The following is a 24,119-nucleotide window of genomic DNA, read 5'->3' on the forward strand; positions in this document are numbered from 1 at the left end:
ACTCTCATTGTGCGTCTTCCCTTCACCTGGGGGGGCAGGCTGCCCCAAAATTGTCCTCTGGCTGCAGAGAACTTGGGAGCAAAGCCTCCCGTGGGTACAGGAATCTTTCCCAGATTCCTGCTGTGGCTGGACCCGTGAGCGGGCAACACCGCTGCATCATTTGTGCTTCAACTCCATTAATTACAGAGCAAATATGTGTTTTCCTCTATGCATTTCAGACAACTAGGGAGACAGTATTACTCTACCAACAGTACCCAGGGCTGTTTGCCTTTGCTTCCTGCTACAGGGTCCAAGCCCTGGGCTTAGTTTTAGCAAGGAAAGTCCATCCCGTGCAGCACACCGGTGTCAGGAGACCTGAGGCTCATTATTCTACGGAGCTTATTAATGGAAAACCCGGATGTTTAGTCTTCTCTTCCCCAAGGTTTTTAAAAAAATGTTTTCCAAATATTGTTGTGTGCCATAAGGTCTTTCCCCCACCGCCAGTCGCTTCTCCACTGCTTGGATGGAAGTCACGAATTTGCTGGCAGGCTGTGCAGCAAAACCGCCGCTCCTGTCTCCTGCCACCCTGCAACTGGCCCCTATGAGAAGAGAAATGGCCAGTAGTTTGTTTGCCACCCGTACGGCAGCCCTGATGGGGTGGGTGTCGGGGGACATCCCTTCCCCACCTGCTTCTCTCAAGCCCCTGCTCCCCCTGCATGTCCCTGCCACCCTTCCTCATTCTGGGTGTGAAAACAGGGCCTGTGAGGTAAATCTCATAAAACTCAGGACATGCCGGGATTCTGCTCCCCTTCGGGCTTCCCCATCTGCGGAGCATCACTCTTAACCTGCCAGCGGCGCGGTCCCTCCGTAACCCCCTTCTCCCGGCTTGTCTTCTTTGGAAAGCCTGTTGCTCCCGTGGTTGCTGACAAAGTTTCTCTCGGAGTGTCCCGCGGGCTGTCAGTGCCTCCTTCCCCGGCTAGGAGGTCTATCGCTAATGTGTGCCATTCATCAAAGCAAAATTACATGTGTCCCGAAAAAAAAAGGCAGCACGCAGACAAATTACAGCATGCAGCAAATTGCTTACTTGCAGAGGGGAAAAAAAAAATATACAGCGCGCTGCTTTCCTCCCCTCCCAGAGGTAGGTGTTTAATTCAACGTATCAAGACTGGGAAATCTAATTATAGCCGCGGGACGGGGGAAGCCCAATTGCAGCGGCCACGCTGTGAGCGGCTGGGGCGGGGGAGGGGGAGCTGGAAGGGACCCCCAGCCGGGTGCTGGCCATGTGTCCCCGGAGCCGGCGGTCGTCCCAGCACCCTGTGATCCTGGCACACCCCTGCCATGCACCCAGCGTGGCTCCTCCGGCCCCGAGGGAAGGGACGGAGGGGGGTCTGGCTCCCTGCTGCCCCACTGAGAGCCCCCCGGCAGAGCTCTGCTCCCCTGGTTTTAGCTTTGGGATTGCCAGAGCCCCTCTTACATACTTAATTGATTTTCATTAATCACAGTCTTCTCATCTACTTGTTTATATTCTTCCCTACTTCACAATCTAATCTGACATCTGATTTACAGATTTCAGAAATTAACCTTCCTCCAGTGTTTCTGTTTCGATGTATCTTTATTTATTTACGTTCCTGTCAAGTGCCTTTCAATAGGGATGATTTCTACTTTTGGCAAGCGGAGGACCCTCTTGTTTTCCACGGAAACGTACGCTTTTGCCAATGGGGTAGAACCCAAATGGGTAATTACGGGTCGAACTGTGACACCCTTGCTGCAGTTCAGCAGCACAGGGCTGTGAGGCATCCAGATCACTGGGCTGTGGTGCAGCCCCGGCATCCCCGGTGCCCCAGGAAGGGGGATCTGATGGCAGAGCCCCTGCCCCAGCATCCCTGGTGCCCCGGGAAGGGGGATCTGATGGCAGAGCCCCTGCCCTGGCAGCCCTGGTGCCCCGGGAAGGGGGATCTGATGGCAGAGCCCCTGCCCTGGCAGCCCTGGTGCCCCGGGAAGAGGGATCTGATGGCAGAGCCCCTGCCCCAGCATCCCCGGTGCCCCGGGAAGAGGGATCTGATGGCAGAGCCCCTGCCCCAGCATCCCCGGTGCCCCGGGAAGGGGGATCTGATGGCAGAGCCCCTGCCCTGGCAGCCCTGGTGTTCTGGGGAGGGGGATCTGATGCAGAGCCCCTGCCTCCCACCCTCAGGGCGCTCCCTCCAAGCTCAGCCCGACGCTTTAATTTGGTTCGCCACAGCGACCTGCGTGCTCCTCGATCAAACAGAGAACAGCTGCTCCAGGAATAGGGATTCTGCATTTCTGAAGCAACAGTTCACCTGGCAATGACATTATTTTCTTATTTGCAGAGGACGGTGTGTGCATTATAACTGAGGCACTGCAGAAATAAAGCTCTTTTGGCTCACTCTGCCTTTGAGAGCTATTGTCTTTTATAAAGCAGCATGCAAAGAGCAAGAGTAGCTTCTCCTGCAGCGGCTGCGGTAGACCTTGCGAAGGAAATTAAAACAAACCGTGAACAATTCTCTATCAGAAAGAAAACAAAAGGGGGAAAAAAGTGAGGGCACAATGCACCAAGGATTAAAGGTAATTTTGGAGCAGCACCAAAATAATTGCCTCGGTTTTCCCGGGAGATGGTGGTGCCGCGGGTGGGAGGGAGGCAGGGAGCGAGAGCTGACGGGTGGCATGGCACGGAGGCACAGAGCTGCGGCCGTGCTGGCAGCGCCGGCACGCACGCCTCGCCGGGCCAGCGCAGAGCAAACAGCTGCGCCTGAATAATACAGAGCGGGTTTTGCTAGAAATAATATTGGGGGGTAAATGGTAAATGCAATGTGCAATAAAATGCAGCCTGGGTTTACCAAAGGCAGTTGGTATCAGGCTAATCTAATTCCCTTATTTAGTGAATGATTTATCCAAAGCAGTGTTATCTGTTCCCTCTCATACAATGTCCTGTGGGAAACAATGAGCTCACCAGGTGATGATGGGAAACAGTATGGGAGCTGCGGGGTGGCGAGGGCAGCGAGCAGAGCAGAGATGACAACTTCATACGCTTCAAGGGGATGTGTTGCGTGATAACGTAGTTACTTGCCCAGTTTCTCAAGATTCCTTCTTGTGAGCAGATTGCTTCTGTGTTTTAACCATTTAACTTGACATACATGTGGTGATCTGCTGATGAAATGTGCTGGTGAAGACAGAGCAGGACATGGTGCTGGGGCAGCTGGATGGCCATGGGCAGGGTGCTGCCTGGAAGAGAATCACGGATGGTTTGTGTTGAAGGGACCTTTGAAGGTCCCCCAGTGCCCCCCCTGCCATGACAGGGACATCTTCACCAGCTCAGGTTGCTCAGAGCCCCGTCCAGCCTGGCCTGGGATGTCTGCAGCGATGGTTCATCCACCACCTCTCTGGGTACCTGGGCCAGGCTCTCACCACCCTCAGGGCAACAATTCCTTCCTCATCTCCAGCCTGAATCTCCCTCCTTTAGTTTAAACCATCACCCCTTGTCTTATGGCAACAGGCCCTGCTGAAAATTCTATCCCCATCTTTCTTATCAGCCCCTTTAACCGTCATACACTCAGGAACTCACAATTACCTCTGTCATTAGCCTGGAGGGCACTGCTCAGGAAGTGCGCAGGGGCTGACAGACCTGGCTGAATTAACCGAGCCCTGGGTGAGGCCCGCGCTGGGAGGTGGCCACGGGCCACCAGGGATGGGGCATATTGGTCCGGGCAGCCCTGGCAGAAGCCGCACCAGCCAGTTTGATGTCGAGGCAGCAGATAATCGTCCACCTTCCTGGTGAACTCGTGGGCAGCTCTGGCACCGCGAATGAATGTGACCCCAGCGTGGCCGCGCAGCCCTCCCTCACCCCTGGCTGCTCCCGCCGCAGACCACATCACAGCCAAATGGCGGAGCGGATAAAAAGCCATAACCTGAAATCACCAACCTGAAATAGCCCAGGGGACCTGTTCCTGACCCTGTGGCCTTCCTGCCTGTGTCTCTGCCTGCGGTAGCGCGGGCGGCAGCGGGTGCCAACAGCCCGGCGTGCACCCTGCACCTCTGGGGACCCCGGGCCACCCCCTCATTGGCAGGGTGGTGGAGAGCCATGTCCCCAAAACCCCAACGTGTTGGGGCGCTGAGAAAGCTGTGGGCAGAGCCTGTGTGTCCCCAGAGGCCGTGGCACCGTTTGGCTGCGCCGTGGTTACAAACCCAGCCGTGACCTTCCCTCCGTCATCCGGCCGCGTGGTAATGGAGGGGTTTCTATTCTTGCTGGGCTGAGCCCACTGGCACTGACCCATCCTGTAAACAGAACCAGCCCTCCGGAAGCCCACGGACGTCAAGGATGTAATTTAGTTTCTTAATAGCCTTGCTGAGGCTATTTCGGCACGCGGGCGCGATGGCGGCGCCGCGCTCCCCGCCGCTTCGGCCAGCGGTCAGGGCAGTGGGACAGGAGCCCGGCAGGACGCACGGATGGTCAGAGACCTTCAGCTGCAGCAGGAACGCTGTACTAGTCTTGCCTCATTACAATTATGTTGCTCAGGTGATCTCCTTCACTTCCTTGGCAGTTGCTGGAAGGTTATTGTACCAAGCACAAGCGCGTTGGCATTTCATTTCCCTCCGAAACGCAAGGGCAGGAGGTGCAAAGCCCAGTTTTCCCCACAGCAGTGTCCTCTTGGTGGTTTTACTCCATCGCAAACCATAAATTTGTTTCTACACTGGCTGTACTTTTGCCACGGTGTTGCTACGTGGCGCACTCTTAGCCTTGGTGGCAGTGCACTGTAAATCACTATTTATAAACATAAAATAAAGTGCATCCTATTTGAAGGCATTTGCATTAGTTTGGTTTTGGTCTACGGAGCGACGCGCGACTTTCAGAGCAGTGGGGCGGAAGGGCGTAATCAGAAATATATCCCTTTTGGGTACCTTTGAAAAGCAGCCAGGCAGCTGTAAAGGGAATCTTTCCTCTTCATAAAATATTAGAGGCAACAATTAATATCTTGTGTGCATTTCGTATTTCAGTCGCTCCCTCTTCTTTCCACCGACCATGAGCTGCGCAGCTTATTCGCCTGCGGCCACTGGGATTTGGGTGGTTCGGGCACCCTTCGGGAAAGCGTTCGTTGCCGTGAATCAAATGGCTCTGACAAAGCAGCTGAAATGCCGTCACCAGCATCACAAGGACCGCGGTGCCACCGTCCCACCCCCAGCGTGCTCCACTACAGCGACTCCCATCTCGCGGGCAGCCAGGTACACCAAATCGATTTATTTAAACTTCAGCCCTCTGAAACGCTTCTACACTAGAAACAAAGCCATTTTCTTTGGCCCTTCCTTCCTTCCCTACGTGTGCAAACTCATTCAAAACCCAAATTCCTTCTCTGAATTAACCTGTCAGCCTCCCACTCAGGCAGAGACATTAGCACCGACTGCGTAACATCAGCTCGGCTCTCTGTTATAACATATGAATAAGCCTTTTAAAAGGTGTATTCTGCCTTGCAGCATTTATCTCATATTTTGATTCTGATTTTTCTCTGCTAAAATGCCCGCTGGTCTATACAAGTGCCTTCATGGTTTACCTGCTTCTAATTTAGGGATCGTTTGGGACTTACCAGTTTTATGCTCGTTTGGTAACAGCTCATTCAGTTACTAATGCGTTCTCAAGGCGCGGATTATAAACCATTTCTGAAATTGTTAAAGGTAGCGACAAAGGACTTTTTCACATTTCAGGATGTGTAGATGTAGCAGTTTATATTTCTGAAGGGGAGATCTTAGTCACCATTTTAATTCTCTTTTTGAAAGAAAACGTTATTTAGAAGAAAAGACAGGTTTCAGGGGTAATTTTGAGAGTAGGGTGTAATAAGACACTTCAATTAATTAAAATAAAAAATCATATAGGCTAGAAAAATGTATGTCAATACATTACTCCAAAATTAGTGGAGAGTTGGTGCCTGCCACAGGTTAAAATGATTAAATGATTAAAAATAATACCTCTTATTTTCAGTAAATCGCTTCATCTCTTGCCTTCGTGAAATTCTTCACGAGCAGTCTGAGTTCCCAGCAAACCTTAAAGGCCAAGAAATAGCATCCTGGAGGCCGGGGATGTGACAAACTCTTGGAAAGCATTTTCTGCGTCCTGCTGGTTGTGGAGATGTTTTCCCCACAAAAAGCTGTCGAGATGCCGGAGGAAGTGGTGGTGGGTTGGCGACAGGTCGGGTGAATGTGGTGGATGAGGCAAAACTTCGTAGCCCAATTCATTCACGTTTTGCAGCGTTGGTTGCGCAATGTGCGGTCAGGCATTGTCTTGGGGAAGAGCTGGGCCCTTCCTGTTGACCAATGTGGGCTGCAGGTGTTGCAGTTTTCAGTGCATCTCATCGATTTGCTGAGCAGACTTCTCAGATGTAATGATTTCACCAGAATTGGCTTTGGGAAGCGCTTTGGAGGTTCTTCTCAGTCCAACCACCGAGCCAGGCATCACTGGTTGTCGGATGAAATCCACTTTTCATCGCACGTCACAATCCAACTGAGAAACGGCTAATTGTTGTTGCAAAGAATAAGATGACACTTCAAAACAACCACCTTTTGTATTTTCAGTCAGCTCCCAAGACACCCACTTCTTGAGCTTTCTCACCTTTCCAATTTGTTTCAAATGCTGAACAACCGTAGAATGGTCAATGTTGAGTTCTTCAGCAACTTCTCATGTAGCTTTAAGAGGATCAGCTTTGATGATTGCTCCAAGTTGGTCATTATCAACTACGTTCCTCATCTTCAAGGCTCTTGTCTCCTCTGCGAAACCACCACTGCACTGGATGTCCATTAGCAGCTCTTGGGCCAAAAGCATTGTTGATGTTGCTTTATGACCAATTTTCAACTGAAATAAGAAAATGGCTCGAATTTGCTTTTTGTCTAACATCATTTCCACAGTCTAAAATAAATACATAATGAACAGCAAGTAATAAGTCAGTAGCAAAAAAACCCCAGAAAGCAAGAAAATTGCATTAAAATGATGTGTAACATAGAATGCATTCTTAAATAAATGTGGTTAATATCAAACAGCAATTTTCAACGATGCAAAAACTGTCATTCCTTTTGCATCAACGTAATAACTAAAATAAGCATACGGGTTTTCAGCTGATATATGGCCACATCAGGGTTATCAATGGCATCTTCCTCCTGCTCCCTGTCTCGATTTGCTTACCCAACGGCATCGAAACTCGGCAAAATAAAAGGCGCCATGCTTCTATTGTGTGCCTACAACTGCGGCACTACCTTTTCCTTTTCTCAGAAATAAAAACGCAGATCGCCCTGCAATTAGCAGCGAAACCATGAATACTTTCTTCGTTAACCACAAATGGTTCTTTTCGCGACGAGCGGGCTCACATATGTTCTAAATATGTTCAGTTTCATTAGGCGGCGAAGCGCTGTGGATCTGCTATTTTATCCGGGAAGGCAAACAAGAGCTGCATATGTGCAACATAAGTTGAGGAGAATGGGAAAAAACTCGAGGCACTTGCAGAGAGCCCGAGATGCTCGGACGTGCTGGTTTAATACTCCCCACTCGTTCCCATCGCTAGCAGAGGTCGGTGTGCTCAGGCCAGTGATGCTCCTGCCCTCTTCAAGGGGCCACCTACAGAAAGGTGGATTTTAGTGCTGCAGGTGACCTGCTGTGTCCCCAGTTTGTCCCCATTGCCCGTGGGGTGGGGGTGAAGGGACAGACATCTGGGGGCTCCCACGGATCTTCTCCCATTTGGAGAATATTTGGAAAAATCCCTGCCAAATGTTCGTGCTTTTATTTTTGAGGGATTTCTTGCTCATTGCCCGCGTGTTTCTCTAGTTAGCTGGTCAAAACGTTTCAAGTATTGGAAATGTGTATTTTTTTTAATAACTGAGAAGCACGAACATTCTCTTTTTCTTCTTTTCTTCAAACTGTTGTAGGCACTGGAGGCAAAGCAGCACGACAAGCTGTGTGTGAGCAGCGGCCCCTACAACCAAACTTTGGACATCAATCCTGAGGCTGGATCCCACTCCCACGTCACTCCCACACCCCAGGTTTGTTCTGCCAAAGAAACCGGTGGGAGCCGGGACCTCGCTGTCGCTTTTTTGTCTTTTCCCTGAAAGCGTGACGGACTGTTTTTAATCTGTGTAGCAAGTTTATATAGCGTAGAAAATGAAGATTTGTGTAAATCACATTTCTTATGTAAACACATACAGTGTTAAAAATATTCACAGCCTTAAATGTTTCCCATCACGTGTGCACTAATGAGTGGATTAGGAAATATGTTTTCTCTGCCTCATACGTGGTCCTTCTGATCCGCTTTCTCCCACCAGCAGGGACCCCGGGGAGCTGGACGGACCCGCGGGCAGGGAAGTGCTGTGAGAAGCTTTTAAAAAAGGACCTTGTGCCACTGGTCCCCACCGAGAGCTGGAGGTGCCGCGTTACCGATGCCACACCATGGGAATTGGCGTTTGCCACAGGGAAAACTGTCTGCTAGGAACTCATGACCATGGCAGGTACAGGTGGGACTGCAGAGGCGGCGTGGAAAGAAGTTGTAAGAGATTATAAGAGGTATAATGCTTTAAATGCCCCATTCGCGGCAGAGAAGCGACTCTAAAGCGCCACATCAAATAGACCAGGGAGAGCTGCCGTGGTAGGAACAACCCGCCATCAATACGTATCCCAATATCCACGCTGGCTGAATTAATCTTCCTTCCCCTCAGCCCAGGGGTTGTGTTCATAAGCTCTTCAGCTGTGCTGGGCTGCTCCGGCGTCTTTGTGCAGCGTCCCCACCTCGGCACCGCGCCGGCTGCAGGAGCTCAGGAAGCAGGGAGTTAACTAAGTTTGCCTTCTCCTCCATCCCAACAATCGGAATCAGCAGTTTGCATTATTTTAAAAATGAATGTTCACAATCAGCAATTTTCTTCTTTCTTCTTTTTTTTTTTTTTAAAGATCTTGAGGGTTTTTTTTATTTAAAGTGGAAAACTACATTAAGTGCAAGGCACTCAACAAAGAAACAGTCATAAAGCCTAAGTATTCTTAGAGTTATAAAATATGTCCGTGGTGGCAATTCTACTGCCAACAATGAAGTTTTAAGCATTAATATGCCTTCATTGCAGTTTTAATGCCTTAATATTGACTCTATAGCTCTTTTGGGTAATTTTGCTTTCTCTGGTACTTGAAAGGTGATGATGTCAGCGTTCTTCGTACTGATTCATATGCAGGTTGATGAAGCTGAGTTATTTATTGAGTTCCATTATATTTTCTATAAACATTAGTTCTCAATAAACAGAGACATTTAGCCGAGGGTTTATTTATTAAATAGGTACTGTACAGATGGTTTTGCCACACATGATGTGCTGCAGAGGATATTACTCAGGAATAATCAGCTGTGTTATAGCTTGGCTAAATTAATAAGATGATAATGATGAAATTGATGCTTTTGAGCTAGGCTTGGTAAATGGTTTTTGCATAAACAAACTGATAAATTTGAGAAGCAATTACTTGCTTGTCAAAGATAAAAACACAACAGGGCCCATTTATAGTTAGGTCCTATTTATTTTTAAAGATTGTACCAGATTTTATGTTTAATACGCTGCAATTAAAAAATAATACTTAAATGAAGAATAATAAAAAACTAACTTTCTGAGCTCTCCTTCAAATTTGAAGATGCAGCGTTGCTTGGTTAGACATCAAGTAAACTTTTTCAAGGCTTTCACTACATGGAGAAAAAATATAATTGTTTTATGAAAGATGCTGTCTGGAGTTGTGCAACGCAGGCTCCGGCAGCACTTTCTGTAGCAGTGTGTGCTCTCAAATCAAGCTGCGTTTCGTGTAGAGAAATATAGTCTCCAGTTCTCTGTTTAGTGCTGGTTTTGCTGCCAGCAAACAAAACACCAACTTCATGTAACTCTCCAATAGGATGATGAATTGTGTGTGTATAGGTGTGTATGTGTGTACATATACATATACAACAAATATGGATTGCTGCAGCGGTTCAGCCTGGAGAACAGGAGGTGGAGGGGAGGGGAGACTTTCTCACTTGCTACAACTACTTGAAAGGAGGTTGTAGCATGGAGGGGGTTGGTTTCTTCTCCCCAGGAACAAGTGCCAGGAGCAAACGGCCTCAAGTTGCGCCAGGGGAGGTTGAGGTTGGATCTGGGGAACAATTTCTTCCCCAAAGGGCTGTGGGGCATTGGAACAGGCTGCCCAGGGCAGTGCTGGAGTCACCATCCCTGGAGGGTTGGACAGATGGAGATGAGGTTCTCAGGGACATGGGGCAGTGGGTTATGGTTGGACTCAGTGATCTTGAGGGGCTTTTCCAACCAAGATGATTCTATGACTTGCCAGCTAACAAATGTGTGTGTTATGTGGATTTATATACCAACCAGAGTAGCTTATTTATACAGGAAAACCAAATGGACAAGCGAGGGGCAGCCCTCACTTTACAGTGGCTGGTAGTTTCCATCAGAGGGTCTGAAGGCACCTCATGAACTTCTGTTTAGCTTTGTAATGTCCCTGGGATGTCAGTGTTATCACTCAAGTCACCGCCGTCTCCTCAGCGGGAACAGGCAGGTCCTGTGTGCACCAGCAGGACGATGATGCTCCCAACAATTTATTTTACCGTTTTGTGCACTGAAGGAGGGCTCAGGCCTTCAATTAATTCAAAAATACGGTGCAGATCAACCTGCTCAGCTGGGATAAGTGTGCAGGGACAGGGACTTCACCACACTACCCTTCCAGGAACAAACGTAGTGTGAACTGCCATCCTGCAGCTGAACTGAATTGTTTTTAGCAAGAAGGTGCTGAGCAGGGAAAGGCGAAGCCGTTTCCATGCTGTGGTGCCACTTACCCAGGCTGGGGGGGCGGTGTGAAATGGAGACGGTGCCTTTCGGCTGGACCGGTGGCTTCAGAGTGTATCTTGGCAAAAGATTTGGTTGAGATCTTTCTTGGAAGAGTCTCTTCTTTTGAGCATTGCCCAGTTTCTTGTGCTGAAAAGGGAAAAAACTGCAAAAAGTCAAAGTGCCTTCCTGCTTTCAAAATAAAATTACTTTTAAAGTATTCCGGGCAATTTAATGTAAAAAATTATAAGGTTTATTCAGTTGTTTTTTTTTTAGAAAATGCCATGTTCAAAGAAAATATTTCCTTTTAAGTAAAACAAGCTTGCTCTCAGTGAAGATTTTCTCCCCCTGCAGAGCTTTACAGCACCCAAAGATATTGTCGATCAACAAGAACAGAGGCAGAATTTTCCTAGAACATTGTTGAATTGCTTTAGACAAGGTCAGCACTGGACTTTGGGTTTGGTAAAAGAGTCAGCTCGGCGCTGCCATTGCACGAAAACAATTTACTTTGAATAGAGAGAAACCCGGAGGGGCAGCTGCAGATGCCTGGGCTGAGGAGTGCTGGCTGTGCCGCGCCAGCGTGGGCACCAAACTGCTTCAGTGTCTTGAGTCTGCCTTAAAACCCAGCGTATGGCAGCGCTTTAAATTAGAATCATCCATTAGTAATTAGGTCATCACAAAATAAAATCGTATGGATGCATTTGTGACGCCAAACGAGCCGGTCCCAAATAACACGGTTGTAATGAATTCCAAAGGAATAAATAATGACTGGCCATTAGCATAAAGTGCCAGCCACAGCTCTGCGCTGCCCGCCTGGCACCGCTGCCAAACCCACGCGGGGTTGGGGTCTGTCCCACTGTGTGGGGGACACTGCGGGGGTCACGGTGCTTCTGTGGCTTCCGCCAGTGGCATCACCCCAGCACGGCCACCTCAGAGCCAGCAGGACAATGTGGAAGCATGCAGGAAGATATTTTTGCACCTCTTGATGTAATCTATAATCAAAGATTTTGTTCCACGGCTTGCACAAGTAAATTAATTAGAAATGTATCATCTGACCAGAAGTTCAGTTCGGTGTGTGTTTAAGGCAGAGGCCACCCCTGCGTGTCTGTTTGCTCTCACCGTCACAGAACAATTATCTGCCCATTTAGGAAATGCAAAATTTGTTTCTATTTTAATAGATGCTCCTAATCACTAAAAAAACAATCAAGCCGCTTCTGATGGTAGCGTGCTTAACAACCTCCGAGAGGAAAACATCATCTGTAACCCCCCTTCCTCCCCAGGGCACGGCCCCGGGTGTTCCCAGGAGGCCATGGGGCAGGGACACGGGGACAGACAGACACAGGGTGATGGCACCCAGGTGAGTAAAGTCCCAACGGCAGGAAAATAAGCCAGGAGGAGGCCGGAGGAGGGGAAAGCGGTGTCGGGGTTTTTGGGGACAGAGCCGTGCTGGGGACACCGGCAAAGCCCTCCAGCAGCTTCACCAGGCACCCTGGCAGCTAAAATACAGAGACCAGGTAGCAGGGACGGCGGTGGGACCTGTTTTGTCAGCATCCCCATCCCTCCCAGCAGCTGAGCAGACAGGCGCGTCAGGTGCCTGTGCCCCCTCTTATGTCTGCTGTTCAAAAACCCAGCCAGGGAATGTCATTAGAAACAGCCACACCATCTGCCTTTTCCTCCCCTCCCCTTTAAATAAGGAAACACCTTGTCAAACACATCCCACTAAATATCCCTGACGCCCTCCCCGCGCGTGGTGCCGGGCGGTTCGCGGGATCGTGCACCATCTGGACCCGGCGCTGCGGCGCGGCCGCGCTCGGACCCGCCGGGGGCTCTGTCACCGGGGTCAGCAAAAGCAAGGACTGCACAAGGCAAAAATAAGATAAGAAGCCCAGCTACTCCGCTTCGTACTGTTAAACCTAGAAAATTAACCAAGGAGGACCTTAAACACAGACATTTATTAACATGTAAATGGACTGAGTCAGCAATTAGTCAACAGTCAGCATAACTGAATAGAATATAGTAATTAACTTGCCATTTAATTATTCCCATTTCGTTTAAGGTAAATATTTACTGCGGTCATGGGTTTTCCCGTTGTCTTTCGCATGGCAAAGCAGGTCTGTGCAGAGGGTCTGCGCCAAAGTTTCTCTGAACTTGGACAGGGCAGGTTGTGTCCTGATGCCGTGACCGCGGAGCATCGCCCGGCGCCTTGTGCCCCCTGTGCGTGGTTTGGGGCTCAGCCCGGCTCCCCCACGCACCCCCAGCGCGCCGGGGGCACACGCGTGTGCGCACACCCCCACGCACACCCCCCTGCTCGCTGCCCAAGCGAGTCTTTGTTCTTGGTGATTACTGTGCAGACAACACACTCACCCGGCTGCGCCGAGACACTGCGGACCAACCCAGCGATGTGCCGAGCAGTGAAACAGCGTCGAGAGGGCCTTAGGAGATGGACGAGCGGGATCTTTTAAATTATCTCGAACATAAAAAACAGCAAAGGGAGGATTTGGCAACCTTGCAGCAAAAATCTCAAAACCAGTTATTCCTTTTAAATAAAAACAAAAATGAGAAACAGTAACTATTAGAAATCCCACCTGGTGCTTTCTCTGTGTTAATGATGCTTCTTAAATTGCATGTGGGTAAATGGTAATTTTGTCTCACACCATTAAAAACTAATGGAACCCTTGATGATAAGAAATGCCATAGCTAGCTTGTTGGAAAACGTTTAATTAATAAAGTAATAAAATTATTGTAAACTAGTGCAGTTTCACAGAGGATTCAATGGGATATAAAACAGATAAAACATCCTTGAGAGTTGGTACAAGAAATAAATGCTCCTCTATAAAAAGCTGCACTGTAAAGTTAAGCTGGTCTGTGTCCGCCTGAGTTAAGACAAGCTATGGTGATAATTTAGGTATTCGGATGAGCCTTTCACGGAAAGCGGTGGGCAAACCCAACAAGGGCGGGCAGGGGGATTTTGGAGGAGTGTGAGCTGCCCCAGACACTGCTGGGCTCTACACGCCCCCGCCAGACTCCCTTACATCCTAAATATCTGCAAGTTTAGATTCGGGATGGGGGTAATAGAGCAGGCATTCCTGCCCGCCAGCTGCCAAAATTCAACTCATCTGTAAGTGGAAATAACGCCGGTCGATGGGAGCCGCAACGCTCTTTACGAGAGGAGGCGCAATAAACTGGAAGAACTGATCTTGCAGTACCTATAACTTGTACACTGATGCACCATAAAGGTCAATGCTTGCATTCATTCACCTCTTATGGCTTGGTAGTAACAAGCCCTTAGTGACAAAAAGTCCACTCTGCTCACCAAGTCCCCGCAGACATTGTTGTGCCCACTGATGCTCCAACAGCTTCTGGATAGTGTTTACAGCACATTTGAGTGTCTTTAGTTTCCTCCGCAGTCTCCATCTTGGTCCTTAGAAGCCATCCTGCATGAACACTAGTTTTAAAATAAAGTGGGCTTTTGTGTTTGTTGTTTTTTTTAGCACATCAGCATAAACAATAGTGCTGACAATACCACTGGCCCAGCTCCCCGGGTGCGATGATGCTCCACGGGGCTCTTACTCCCTTTGGCCTCGGTGCATGGACAGCCTGGCAGTGTGAGACCTTTTCCCCACCCAAAGCCTCTGGGAAAAATCCTGTGGTTTCCTCTTGGAGGCAGATTTATTTCTGAGGTAGCCTCAAAAATGCAGGCACATGGAGAAGGCTGCCGGTCTTTACTGACATGCGCTGTGACAATGTTTATGGGGCTCCAAAATCCAGCCCCACTGGCAATACCAGCAATCACTTTTTGCATCTCCTTGGAGTGCGAGAAATGAGAACATGAGAGGGAGTTCAGTAAAAAGCTGGCACGGCCAAGGCTGGGATGTTTGTTCCCTGGCGAACTGTGGTTGCTCTCGATGTAGCCACAGTTTCCCAGCTGATGTTTTTGCGGAGCCGCGGCTCTCCGGGCTGTGACAGCGCGGGCAGGGCTGGCAGCGCCGCCGCCGCGTCCCTGAGCGTGTTGCGGTCCCAGGACGCAGAGTTGCGGGGGCAGGTCGGGACGGAGGTTTCATCTTTTATTTTTCCCATCTGTCACAAGTATGTCATCAGATGATGACAAAATAATAACGAGTTGGTGGCTGCTTGAAACTTTTTTTTTTTTCAGCAGCTGTGTTTTTAGAATATTATAATTAATCATCCTTTTGACTTAATCACTTTAAGATTTCTCAAATAACTAGGAACTTACTGTACCCTCCCTTGACATGAAGTTTCCCCATGTGGGGACCATGACTTTATTTTCAGGAAGGGAGGGCAGAGCTAGAAGCACACGGTCAGATTTATCAGTAGAAATTACAGCATTAATTATTGAAAGTACTGTAATGATTTTAACTTACAGCCATTGTACTACAAGCAGGAAAAGAGGTGACATTGTATTTAATCTGCACAAAGAGTCACTTAGCCCAGGCTCGCTTTGGCAAAAATTTAAATTAAGTAAGCGCAGTATTTGTCGGAGAAAAAAGAAAGGGTGAACTGTGAGTCAAAAGAAAAATATTTGCCGGCTTGCCAGGGAGGAGCGTGATTAAAAGCTGGTTGTTAATGTAGCATGTGGGTGCCGGGGCTGTCTCCCCACGCGGTGCCTGGCGCAGGTAAAAGCAGGGGGCTGCAGCTCAACAACGCGCTCCTGTCTGTCAATGGGAGGGCTTTTCTTTTCTTTAAATGACATGTTTTCTTTTGGCAGATGGGAACAAGCCTTGAAGAATACATTTTTTTTGGAGGCAGACAAATTGGCTGCCTGGAAATCTCTGTCTGTAGGAAGGTGTCAGGTGGCTGTGAGTGTCAGCACCAGCCCAGCTCCGCGTCTCCCCGCAGACCCCTCGAACCCCCAGCCCACCCGAGCAAAAATGACAAAACCGATATAAGGTTTGCTCTGGATATTGCTGATATTGCTTTGTGCCTGCCTTATAAAACGTCCCCGCTGGCTGTTTCTCCAGCCAGGGGATTTGACCCAGATGAATGCGCTCGCCTCCCGCCCGCCGGCTGCCAAAACCCAACTCATCTGTAAGTGGAAATAACGCCGGTCGATGGGAGCCGCAACGCTCTTTACGAGAGGAGGCGAAATAAAACCGTTCCCTGTGTTAACAGCTGCGGAAGCCGGTGTGCCGAGAGGTTAAGTGATTTGCCGGGTGTGAAGGAGGATGGTTCCTGGCTCTTGGGAGCCTTGTTTCTGCGGTGGGGGGGGCAGCACAGGGGAACACAGACCCCCAGCATCGTCACCAACCCTGTATCACCTCCTTGTCGCCATCCTCACAACAGCAGCCTTGCCAGACTGGGCATAAACGACATTTCACCAGCAAAAAATATATATATTCTTCAAAAATCCCCCCAGCATTAGGTACTGAGTGTTGGGTTTTATGAGCCAGCATCAGAAAGCGGTGGCAGCTGGAAAGATTTTTTTACCGTCTCAGCAGCACCTAAATGTTGGACATAAGCGAAGGAAGAGGGAGATGAAGCCAAAGCCAAGATGCACACATGCCCAGCACATTCTTGTCTGCCTCGGGACACTGAGGCCTGTTCGCTCAACCAACAGAAACGGGCACTTCGTAAGAACAATTTGGGATGCCCAGATCAGAGCCTGGGTATCTATTGATACTTTCAATATAGGTGGTGTAGCATACACTAAAACAGCAGAATAGTGAATTTCTAGAAATGTAATATTTATTGCTGCTTTAGGTAGGTAATAAGGTAGGTAATAAGGGAGATGTGGTAAAAGACATGCTCAAAAACAGGCAGCGTTGTTCCCCGGCGTTGAGGGTCGGTGGAACTGGTGGCAGCTCACTAGCGGTGGCTTCATCTCCACACTTGCAGTGTGTGTTCTTAACACCTTCCTTCACTGCAAAACTGAAGTATTTAACCCAAAACACACAAACAAATCTGTTATTCTCCTCCTTTACTAACCTTCCGAGTCCTCGGAAGTCTCACACGAGGAGAAAGCTCTTCCCTTTTCCTTTGTCTAAGTGAAGAGGTTTAACTTAAAATACAAATAGACATGTGTGTACATGTAAAGCTACCCATGTAATCAGATACATGCAGTGGGCTCTTTCTCTATAAATATATATACACATATGTATATGCACAGATATACAGGCATGTGTGCATATGTGTGTGTACAAAGAGGGAGAAAAAAGACTCTTCGAAAATGAAAGACAAATGTTAGAGAATGATATTCCCAAGCCCTCAAATCCCTAATCATGAGTTTGATGCAATATTTGCCCTAATGGGAAATGATAACTGGCACTATTCCAAAGCAAACCTCGAAGAAAGGAGCAATAAAAAAGGAAAATGCTAGCTTGGCAGTTAAAGAAAGAGGAGCCGAAGCGAGAACTGCTGTCGGAGATAATAAAGAATTAACCACAAACCCCTTTTCTATTAAGCACAAAAAAGGATATTAAAATAACATGCCCCCCTCCCTAAATGTTTCAAGGCTTGTGTCACGCTTTGCTGCGCGGCCTCCCCGGGACGCTGGGGGCCGCAGCCGTGCAAACCTCTCGTGCGAGGGCGGCTGCGCGTGTGAAACGCGCCAGCCCCGACGTGCTCCTGGCCTTGCTGGTTTCGCTTGGGTTCTTTTGGTTCTTTTTAACTTACGCGGGACGTTCCAAATCTCGCCCTTTCCCACAAGTGGGAATATGGTCGCAGCCCGTGATCGCGTGGACCGTCAGGAATGGGCGTCCTATCCCCACAGGAGCACACGCTGCACGGCGCAGCTTCGCTGTGTTGTCCGTACCGTCCACAACATCTCACTTTAAAAATTGCATGCGATAAATTACATAGAAAGCGACATGGGTTTGGGGACCGAAAGAAAAAAAAGGGTGCAAAAAAAGTTGAATCAACAGCTGCTAGATATAGATATACATATAGATATAGATGAAAACTGAGGGGAGGGCTCTGACTCAGGAGGCACTTTTCCATCCAGCACCCCCCCTGGGAGCCTGTGGGGACATCTCAACTCACGGGGGGTTCCGGTCAAGGGGATTTTGCCCATTTCATGACTACCCAACCCATTTTAACAGCGAGATCCAACATAAACATCCCTTGAAATTTCCATCTCGCCTAAATGGCAGCTTCTAAATTTGCGAAAGCAGCTGTTCTCAGTGCCCCACAGACCCACCAGGCTGACATTCCCCCTTTTTATCAAGTCAAAGAAACCCTCAATAATATTATATTTCAAAGCTATTATGGACCTAACTTTGGTTCATTAACACATAGGGAGGCATTGATCACACAGAGTAATGATATATAACAGCTCCTTTGGTAATTTCGTATTATCTGGGTCTCTAATCCGCAGTTTGGCAGGAGCTGGGATTTTGCAGAAGCGGTGCTCACTTGTGCACCAGGAGCGCCCCAAACCCAAAATGACACCAGTCAAACAGATGAAGGTGCAGTAAGGAATCACTAAGAGTTCATCATAACTGTTAAATGAAGAACATCTGCCAGTAAGAGCTTGTTTAAAAAAAACAACAACAATTTGTATATCGCATGGATTTCAGCCACTCAGAGGGCAGAGCATTTGAAGAGGGGGAAAAAAAAAAGCCTACCTGTACAAGGCATTTTTGAAACCTAAATGTCTTACTCCACTAGACTTTTAATCTTGTTTCTGAAGAAGATATAATCCAAAACTTGGGAAACTACTAATGCAATCTATCTTTCAGAGACTCAAATCAAAGCTCCCTCCTGAGCTATGCCAGTGCAGAAGAGCAGAGTTAAACATCAGCTGCTTTTAGCCGAGTGCCTGAATTTCGACATACTTAACCAGGGTGATACCAACTATTACATGGTTTTAAAAAATGATCTTTTGTATGCCAGGATCAGCTTAAAGGAAAAGTAGGTGGAGAGATTTAAAAAATAACTACTGGAAATGGTGAGCCAAGATCTTGAGAACAACTTGTCTGTGGCTGAGGTACAGGCAGCCTGGTTTTCAGATCAATCCCCTACAAACTGGTGTCATGAAGTGGAAAAATATCACCGGGAGTCATTTTCAGCAAAGAACACCAACAGCTCCTCTCACATTTGCATCCAGTGAAACTCCATCCCGCTTAGATTCATTGCCAAATTATAAATTCTTATTTGATTTATCAATCACAATTTTATATTGTTAATTCATATGTTCATTAGACAAATCTGTCCCTCCAAGGTAATCACTTAAGGTACTGCTGGCATGTGAACATGCACAAATGGATAATTCGTAATGACCTTCCAAGTTGACATATTTTTGGCATCGGTTTTCTGTATCCTAATTTCAAGCTGCCTTCACTCGAGAAGGAGGACTTGCAATTGGAGGTCGCTTTTCAGATTGTTCCCGTCAGATATCGGCAGAACGAGGCACAATTAAAATGATCTCCTTGGGTGAACCCCCGTGTTTCTAGCTGGGGGGGGTTGGTGAGCAGACTTGGAACGAGGAGAAAACATTCCAATCATACAGTTTGACTGCTTTTCTGACCTTTTCAGTATTTCCACAGTAATTTTTTTTTTTTTTTTGCAGCATTACAGCAACCGGAGACCGTAGGAGTGTTTTCCATATTCTCAGTTGGGTAGCAGGGATTTGTCCATCATTCGCAGTGATACCCGGATGCCACGAGAGCAGCTCTTGCCATGCGGGCATTATCCCCGCCGTTCTCCAGCCAAGTCTTTATGTTCTTTACGTTAGTCCAGACATCAATCTGTGGCTGATCATGCTGCTTTTATCTGGACCTCATTTGTGGCCTCACACCATTACAGCTGCTCATCCAGCACCAGGAGAAGGAAGGAAAAAAAGCTTTAAACACAAGGTTTCCAGGACTGCCAGCGTTTTCCAAGAGCAGATCTGGGCAAGGAAAGAGTGATTTCTGGCATTTTCCAGAGGCTAAAAGAGATGGGAGGAAGAACTGTCAGGGGAAAAGCTGCGGTAGCCACGGAGCCGCTGTCCACTGAGGTTGGGCAAGTGGCTTCTATTGGTTGGTCTTGGAAGGGAACAAGACAAGAAGAGGCAGGAAAGAGCCTTTCCCCAACCGATGGCTACCCCGATGGCCACCCTGATGGCCACTGTGACCCTGGAGCGGGAGCCGCTGTCAGGATGTGCCCAGGAAAGTTGTAGAAAAGAGTTTGCATCCCTTCCTCAAAAGCACAGCTCGGGTTGCGAATCCAAATGTATGGACAAAATGTAAATGCATTGTGACAAGCTGTACGGAGAATCAAAACAAGGAACAAGGAGCGTATGTTTCTTTTAGAGAAATGTCCTTTATCTCGCAGGCAGAATGAAGCGTGTGGCATTCAAATGTTAAGATTTTTACACACTTTCATGAAATACTAAAGAGAAAAAAAAACACAACACACCAAGTCCGTGTCACTTCTCAGCTAGTTTGGTTATTGCTGCTCCTGAGTACTGTAACATATGCACTTTCCCTTTTGAAAATGTATCAAAGTTGTTATTTTGGGGGTGGGATAAACTCTTACCCATGCATATCTTATGTTTCGAAGCCAAGAATGCTTAAGGACCTGCTCTGGATCCGCACATCAGATGCATAAGTGATTAGTGACAAGTGACACAGAAACAGAGAATGTGCTGTGTTACGATGAATAATAAACACGCGCAATTTATGCAGGCGGAGTGAGCGGGGAGATGGCATCCTGCACTTTTTCCATATAAATAATGTGAATCTCTTGGCGATGGAGTTTCTGCGGCCCCAGCTCGAGCCGGCGGGGAGCAAAGGGGGACGGGCGAGGAGGAGTCGCCCGCCAACAGACCGATGGCAATTAGTTGCCTCTAAACTACAATCAACATGGGGAAAAGATTCACCATGGGCAAAATTTTTCAGTCTCTGGGACAAAGGAGCATTTCGATAAACAAAAAAATTCAGCGAAAAATATTCGAGTTGGGTTTTGGTTTCTGGAGAGCATCACTACAGTGGCCGCGTAAAAAAAAAGGATTGATGGCACCTACTTGAAAAAGCAAATAATCATTAATCGTTGAATGAACAAACTCATTTTTTAGATGAAGTTTCCCCAGGAAAGGTGAAAGGCTGGCAGCTTTCCTGAGGGCCGTGGTGTAGCTGGTGGCACCTCATCCCTCTTGGATTGTCCATTAACAAACCACATAACCCCTAAACACACAAATGCCAAAGCCAGACAGACATCCGTCCTTAGCCCGGCTCGTCATGGGGGGTCCTGCAACACCCCCACTTTGCCGCCTGCCTTCCTTCGCCCCATGCTGCCATCCTGCAGGGAAAAGTGAAATAAATAATACAAATTAAAAAGAAAAAACATATCCCAAATGCACCTGCTACTTAACTCTGCACATTTTTTTCCTGGCTGTCCCGGCCTGCCAACTCCGAGCAAGCTTTTCGCTCTCATTTTTACACTCTCTCTACACTTCCAGGAATGTACGCACTTGGATAAAAGTAGAACTGTGAGGAGAAAATGCATATTCTGTTAAATAAAAAAAAGTTGAAAAAAGTGTCTAAAAGATGGATGCGTAAAGAAATCATACTTCATCTCCGGGTTCGAGTTATATAAACTGAACCGTGGTAATTACCAAGCTCCTCCAGATTAATAAACAATTACCATAGTAACTACACCATCATATGAAACCTATGCTCATGAATTTTTAAAGCATAAATGGAAATACACGCCGGTTGAGAAAAGTCTCCTATTTATTTTGTTCCTGGAAGACGAGGGAGACAGATCCATTAAAGGATCCCGTCAAGTGATTTCTTCCTCCGCTGGTTCCTGCACCACACTCCGGACAAGTGCCATATATTATGTACTAACTAGGAAAGTCCATTACAGCCCGTGTGCTCTCATGCCTTGTTTCCCTGGGGGTTTTTACCTGGCGTGATGCACCTCTTGATTTGCCAAAATTTAAGGGGTTAGTTGGCAGAGCAAGTTCTCTCTGTTTGGCCAACGGGCACTGTTGATTTTTTTATGGGTAACATGCGAGAGAAGATTTCGGGTTGATGTTGCGTGGCCAAATGCGGGAAAGGCGTCTCCATCAAAGGTTTGGTTGCGCACAACCAAATGGAGCCTTCCACCACATGGGAGAGGTGGAGGTTGGATCTGGGGAACAGTTTCTTCCCAGAAGGGGTTTTTGGGCATTGGAACAGGCTGCCCAGGGCAGAGGTGGAGTCACCATCCCTGGAGGGTTGAACAGACGCAGAGATGAGGTGCATGATGAAACGCAATCTATGAGATGCACCTGAGGTCATTAACCGACGTCAACTCTCATATTTTACTATCACAGACAAAAATGTGGTTTGAAAGCTGCACCCGTATTTCAAAGCTTTAACGCTGGCTTTACCGCACTTTGCAATTTGTTTGTAACGTGTGAAAAGAAACAGCAAAATGCCATGGAACACAATTATATATCAACCTGTTGATAATTCTGACATAAAGCTGAAAAGCAGCCCTGAGTTAAAAAACACTGTTCAGCATTTGCAGTAATAGTCTAAAACATGAGGTGAGACCTCCATGCTTCAAGTTTGAGCCGCTTACTTTTGATAATTTTGATGAGCTGAAATAATATCCCCCTTTTGCAAGAAAGTATTTCTTCAGAGACTCCGAGAGTTAGGAAAGCCATTAAATCCTTGTGGATTGAAGGTAGAAAAATAAATTGTATGTATTTTAGACTTTGAATGATCTTCCTATAGCAATTTTCGGGAAAAAAACCTATGAAGAATTCTGCAATTTTAATCTCCTCAGTAGCTTCCCATTACTAAACAAGCAGAACGCCACAGTACAAATGTGGATGTTACATGTCATCTTGATCTGCTGTTTTTTTCTTTCATTAAAGCTTTAATGCAGCAATTATGGCTACGTTGCCCTATAAAAAAAGGAAAAGGCAGTTTACTTTAAAAAGTGAAATTGCATAGCCTACTATTTAATTATACACAAATGTAAATGGCCTATTTTTCCATAACTGGTTATTACAGCACTGTTTTACTTTCTGAGTTTTCACAATCTCTAAAACCTACAACGCTTCCTGCTATATAATTGTTTTGCTACATTATTGTTTTCATCTTATTTTTTCTTTTAATGTGAGTGCAGCGGGATAAATCTTGGTTTTAAGCCAGCCAGTACTTCATCTACTTAAGCTTTTATAGATGAAGATTGCTGTAATTATCAGAATACCCGCTTATTTCTGAAGTATTATCTTGGCAACCTGCTGGCATTTACAACCAATTAACAAGCTTTGCCCATTAGTTGCATAAGGGGTATCACAGAGTAAAGCCATTGTGTGCTAATTTTCTATTTTAGATAATCAGTTTGGCCATCCAAAATGGAAAGGGGAAGAAAAGAAAGGTTTGACACCCAGTGGCAGACATGTAAAAATGACTACATGCCTCCCAGAGACAAAGGTATCCAGCGACTGCATGATTGCTTCACTGTCGTCACCACTGGGTTTTAAGTATTTATTCCCTTTGTCTCTTTTGGAAGAGAAAATAGAAAGTACGGCTTCAGCAAAGTAATCATGTCCTCTTTTTATTTTTTAAACAGACTGGCTTCTCCCTCTGTCCTCTCGGGCTTGTAATTTCGCCAAATTGTACAAGTGTTAAACACGATTTCTGGGGAAAAAAAAAAAAAGGAAGAGAAAGCAAGCGAGAGAAAGAAACCTGGCCCTGGTGAAATCACAGCCTTCCTGTCCTAACGAGGGGGCCACGCGCAGCCCTGGTGCCCAAGGCAGCCCCTCGCCGGCCGTGCCACCCCTGGGGTTAACCAGCCGCTGCTGCTCCAATGGGCTACCAGCCATCGCCATGTGGCTACCGAGCTGTGTGCCAGCCCTGGGCGGGAGAACGGTCCTGCCTGTGGTCATGGTGCTGCGTCCTCACACCATCCGTCCTGGAGTCACTTCTGGGGTCCATACATCCCTGCACATCATGTTTCATTTATTGGCTTTACCAAAGGCTTTGTTTGCGAACACCCAGCTAGAAAAACAGGAGAGTCACCCCAGGAACAAGCGCCAGGAGCAGAGGAAACGGCCTCAAGTTGCGCCAGGGGAGGTTGAGGTTGGATGTGGGGAACAATTTCTTCCCCAAAGGGCTGTGGGGCATTGGAACAGGCTGCCCACGGCAGTGCTGGAGTCACCATCCCTGGAGGGCTGGACAGACGGACATGAGGTTCTCAGGGACATGGGGCAGTGCCAGGGGTGGGGGAACGGTTGGACTCAATGAGCTTGAGGGTCTCTTTGAACCAAGATGATTCTACAATTCTATGAAATCACCAGTTTTCCATCCCAGACCTTGCACCACACCAGCCTTTCCCTCCACCTTCCCAGCCCATCCCCACCACCTCGGTCTCCTGCTGACCCA

General features: G+C 47.6%; 1 protein-coding gene and 1 long non-coding RNA gene across 5 annotated transcripts; one reads left to right on the plus strand and one right to left on the minus strand.

Annotated features, from left to right (window-relative positions):
- Positions 1–4,241: 4,241 nt before the first annotated feature.
- Positions 4,242–18,718, plus strand: LOC309440916 (uncharacterized protein). Of its 4 annotated transcripts, XR_014184288.1 has the most exons (5): positions 4,242–4,510; positions 4,990–5,214; positions 7,897–8,010; positions 8,290–8,917; positions 18,706–18,718. XR_014184288.1 is itself a non-coding variant. In XM_082055152.1 (4 exons), exons 1-4 carry the CDS (start codon positions 4,367–4,369, stop codon positions 8,347–8,349), a joined length of 543 nt encoding a protein of 180 aa, XP_081911278.1. In that variant the 5' UTR covers positions 4,242–4,366; the 3' UTR covers positions 8,350–9,263. The 4 variants fall into 4 exon arrangements, 2 of the variants coding, with proteins under 2 accessions (XP_081911278.1, XP_081911279.1); XM_082055152.1 differs by lacking the exon at positions 18,706–18,718 and having other exon boundaries at positions 8,290–9,263; XM_082055153.1 differs by lacking the exon at positions 18,706–18,718 and having other exon boundaries at positions 8,293–9,263.
- LOC309440917 lies at positions 8,876–14,189 on the minus strand. The gene is made up of 2 exons (XR_014184290.1): positions 14,111–14,189; positions 8,876–13,264 (listed from the first exon to the last, which is right to left on the minus strand). It is a non-coding gene; the product is annotated as an uncharacterized lncRNA (long non-coding RNA).
- Positions 18,719–24,119: the final 5,401 nt, after the last annotated feature.

The sequence above is a fragment of the Streptopelia decaocto genome (genome assembly GCF_964273445.1).
Source record: "Streptopelia decaocto genome assembly, chromosome: 6".
Lineage (NCBI taxonomy): Eukaryota > Metazoa > Chordata > Aves > Columbiformes > Columbidae > Streptopelia > Streptopelia decaocto.

What these genes read in the sequence shown, in the direction of transcription:
- LOC309440916 (XM_082055152.1), top strand. Translation starts at nt 4,367, where the DNA reads ATGGCGGCGCCGCGCTCCCCGCCGCTTCGGCCAGCGGTCAGGGCAGTG. An exon ending in CCCATCTCGCGGGCAGCCAG is followed by an intron (nt 5,215 to 7,896) that starts GTACACCAAATC and finishes AAACTGTTGTAG; the next exon opens with GCACTGGAGGCAAAGCAGCA. An exon ending in ACGTCACTCCCACACCCCAG is followed by an intron (nt 8,011 to 8,289) that starts GTTTGTTCTGCC and finishes TTCTCCCACCAG; the next exon opens with CAGGGACCCCGGGGAGCTGG.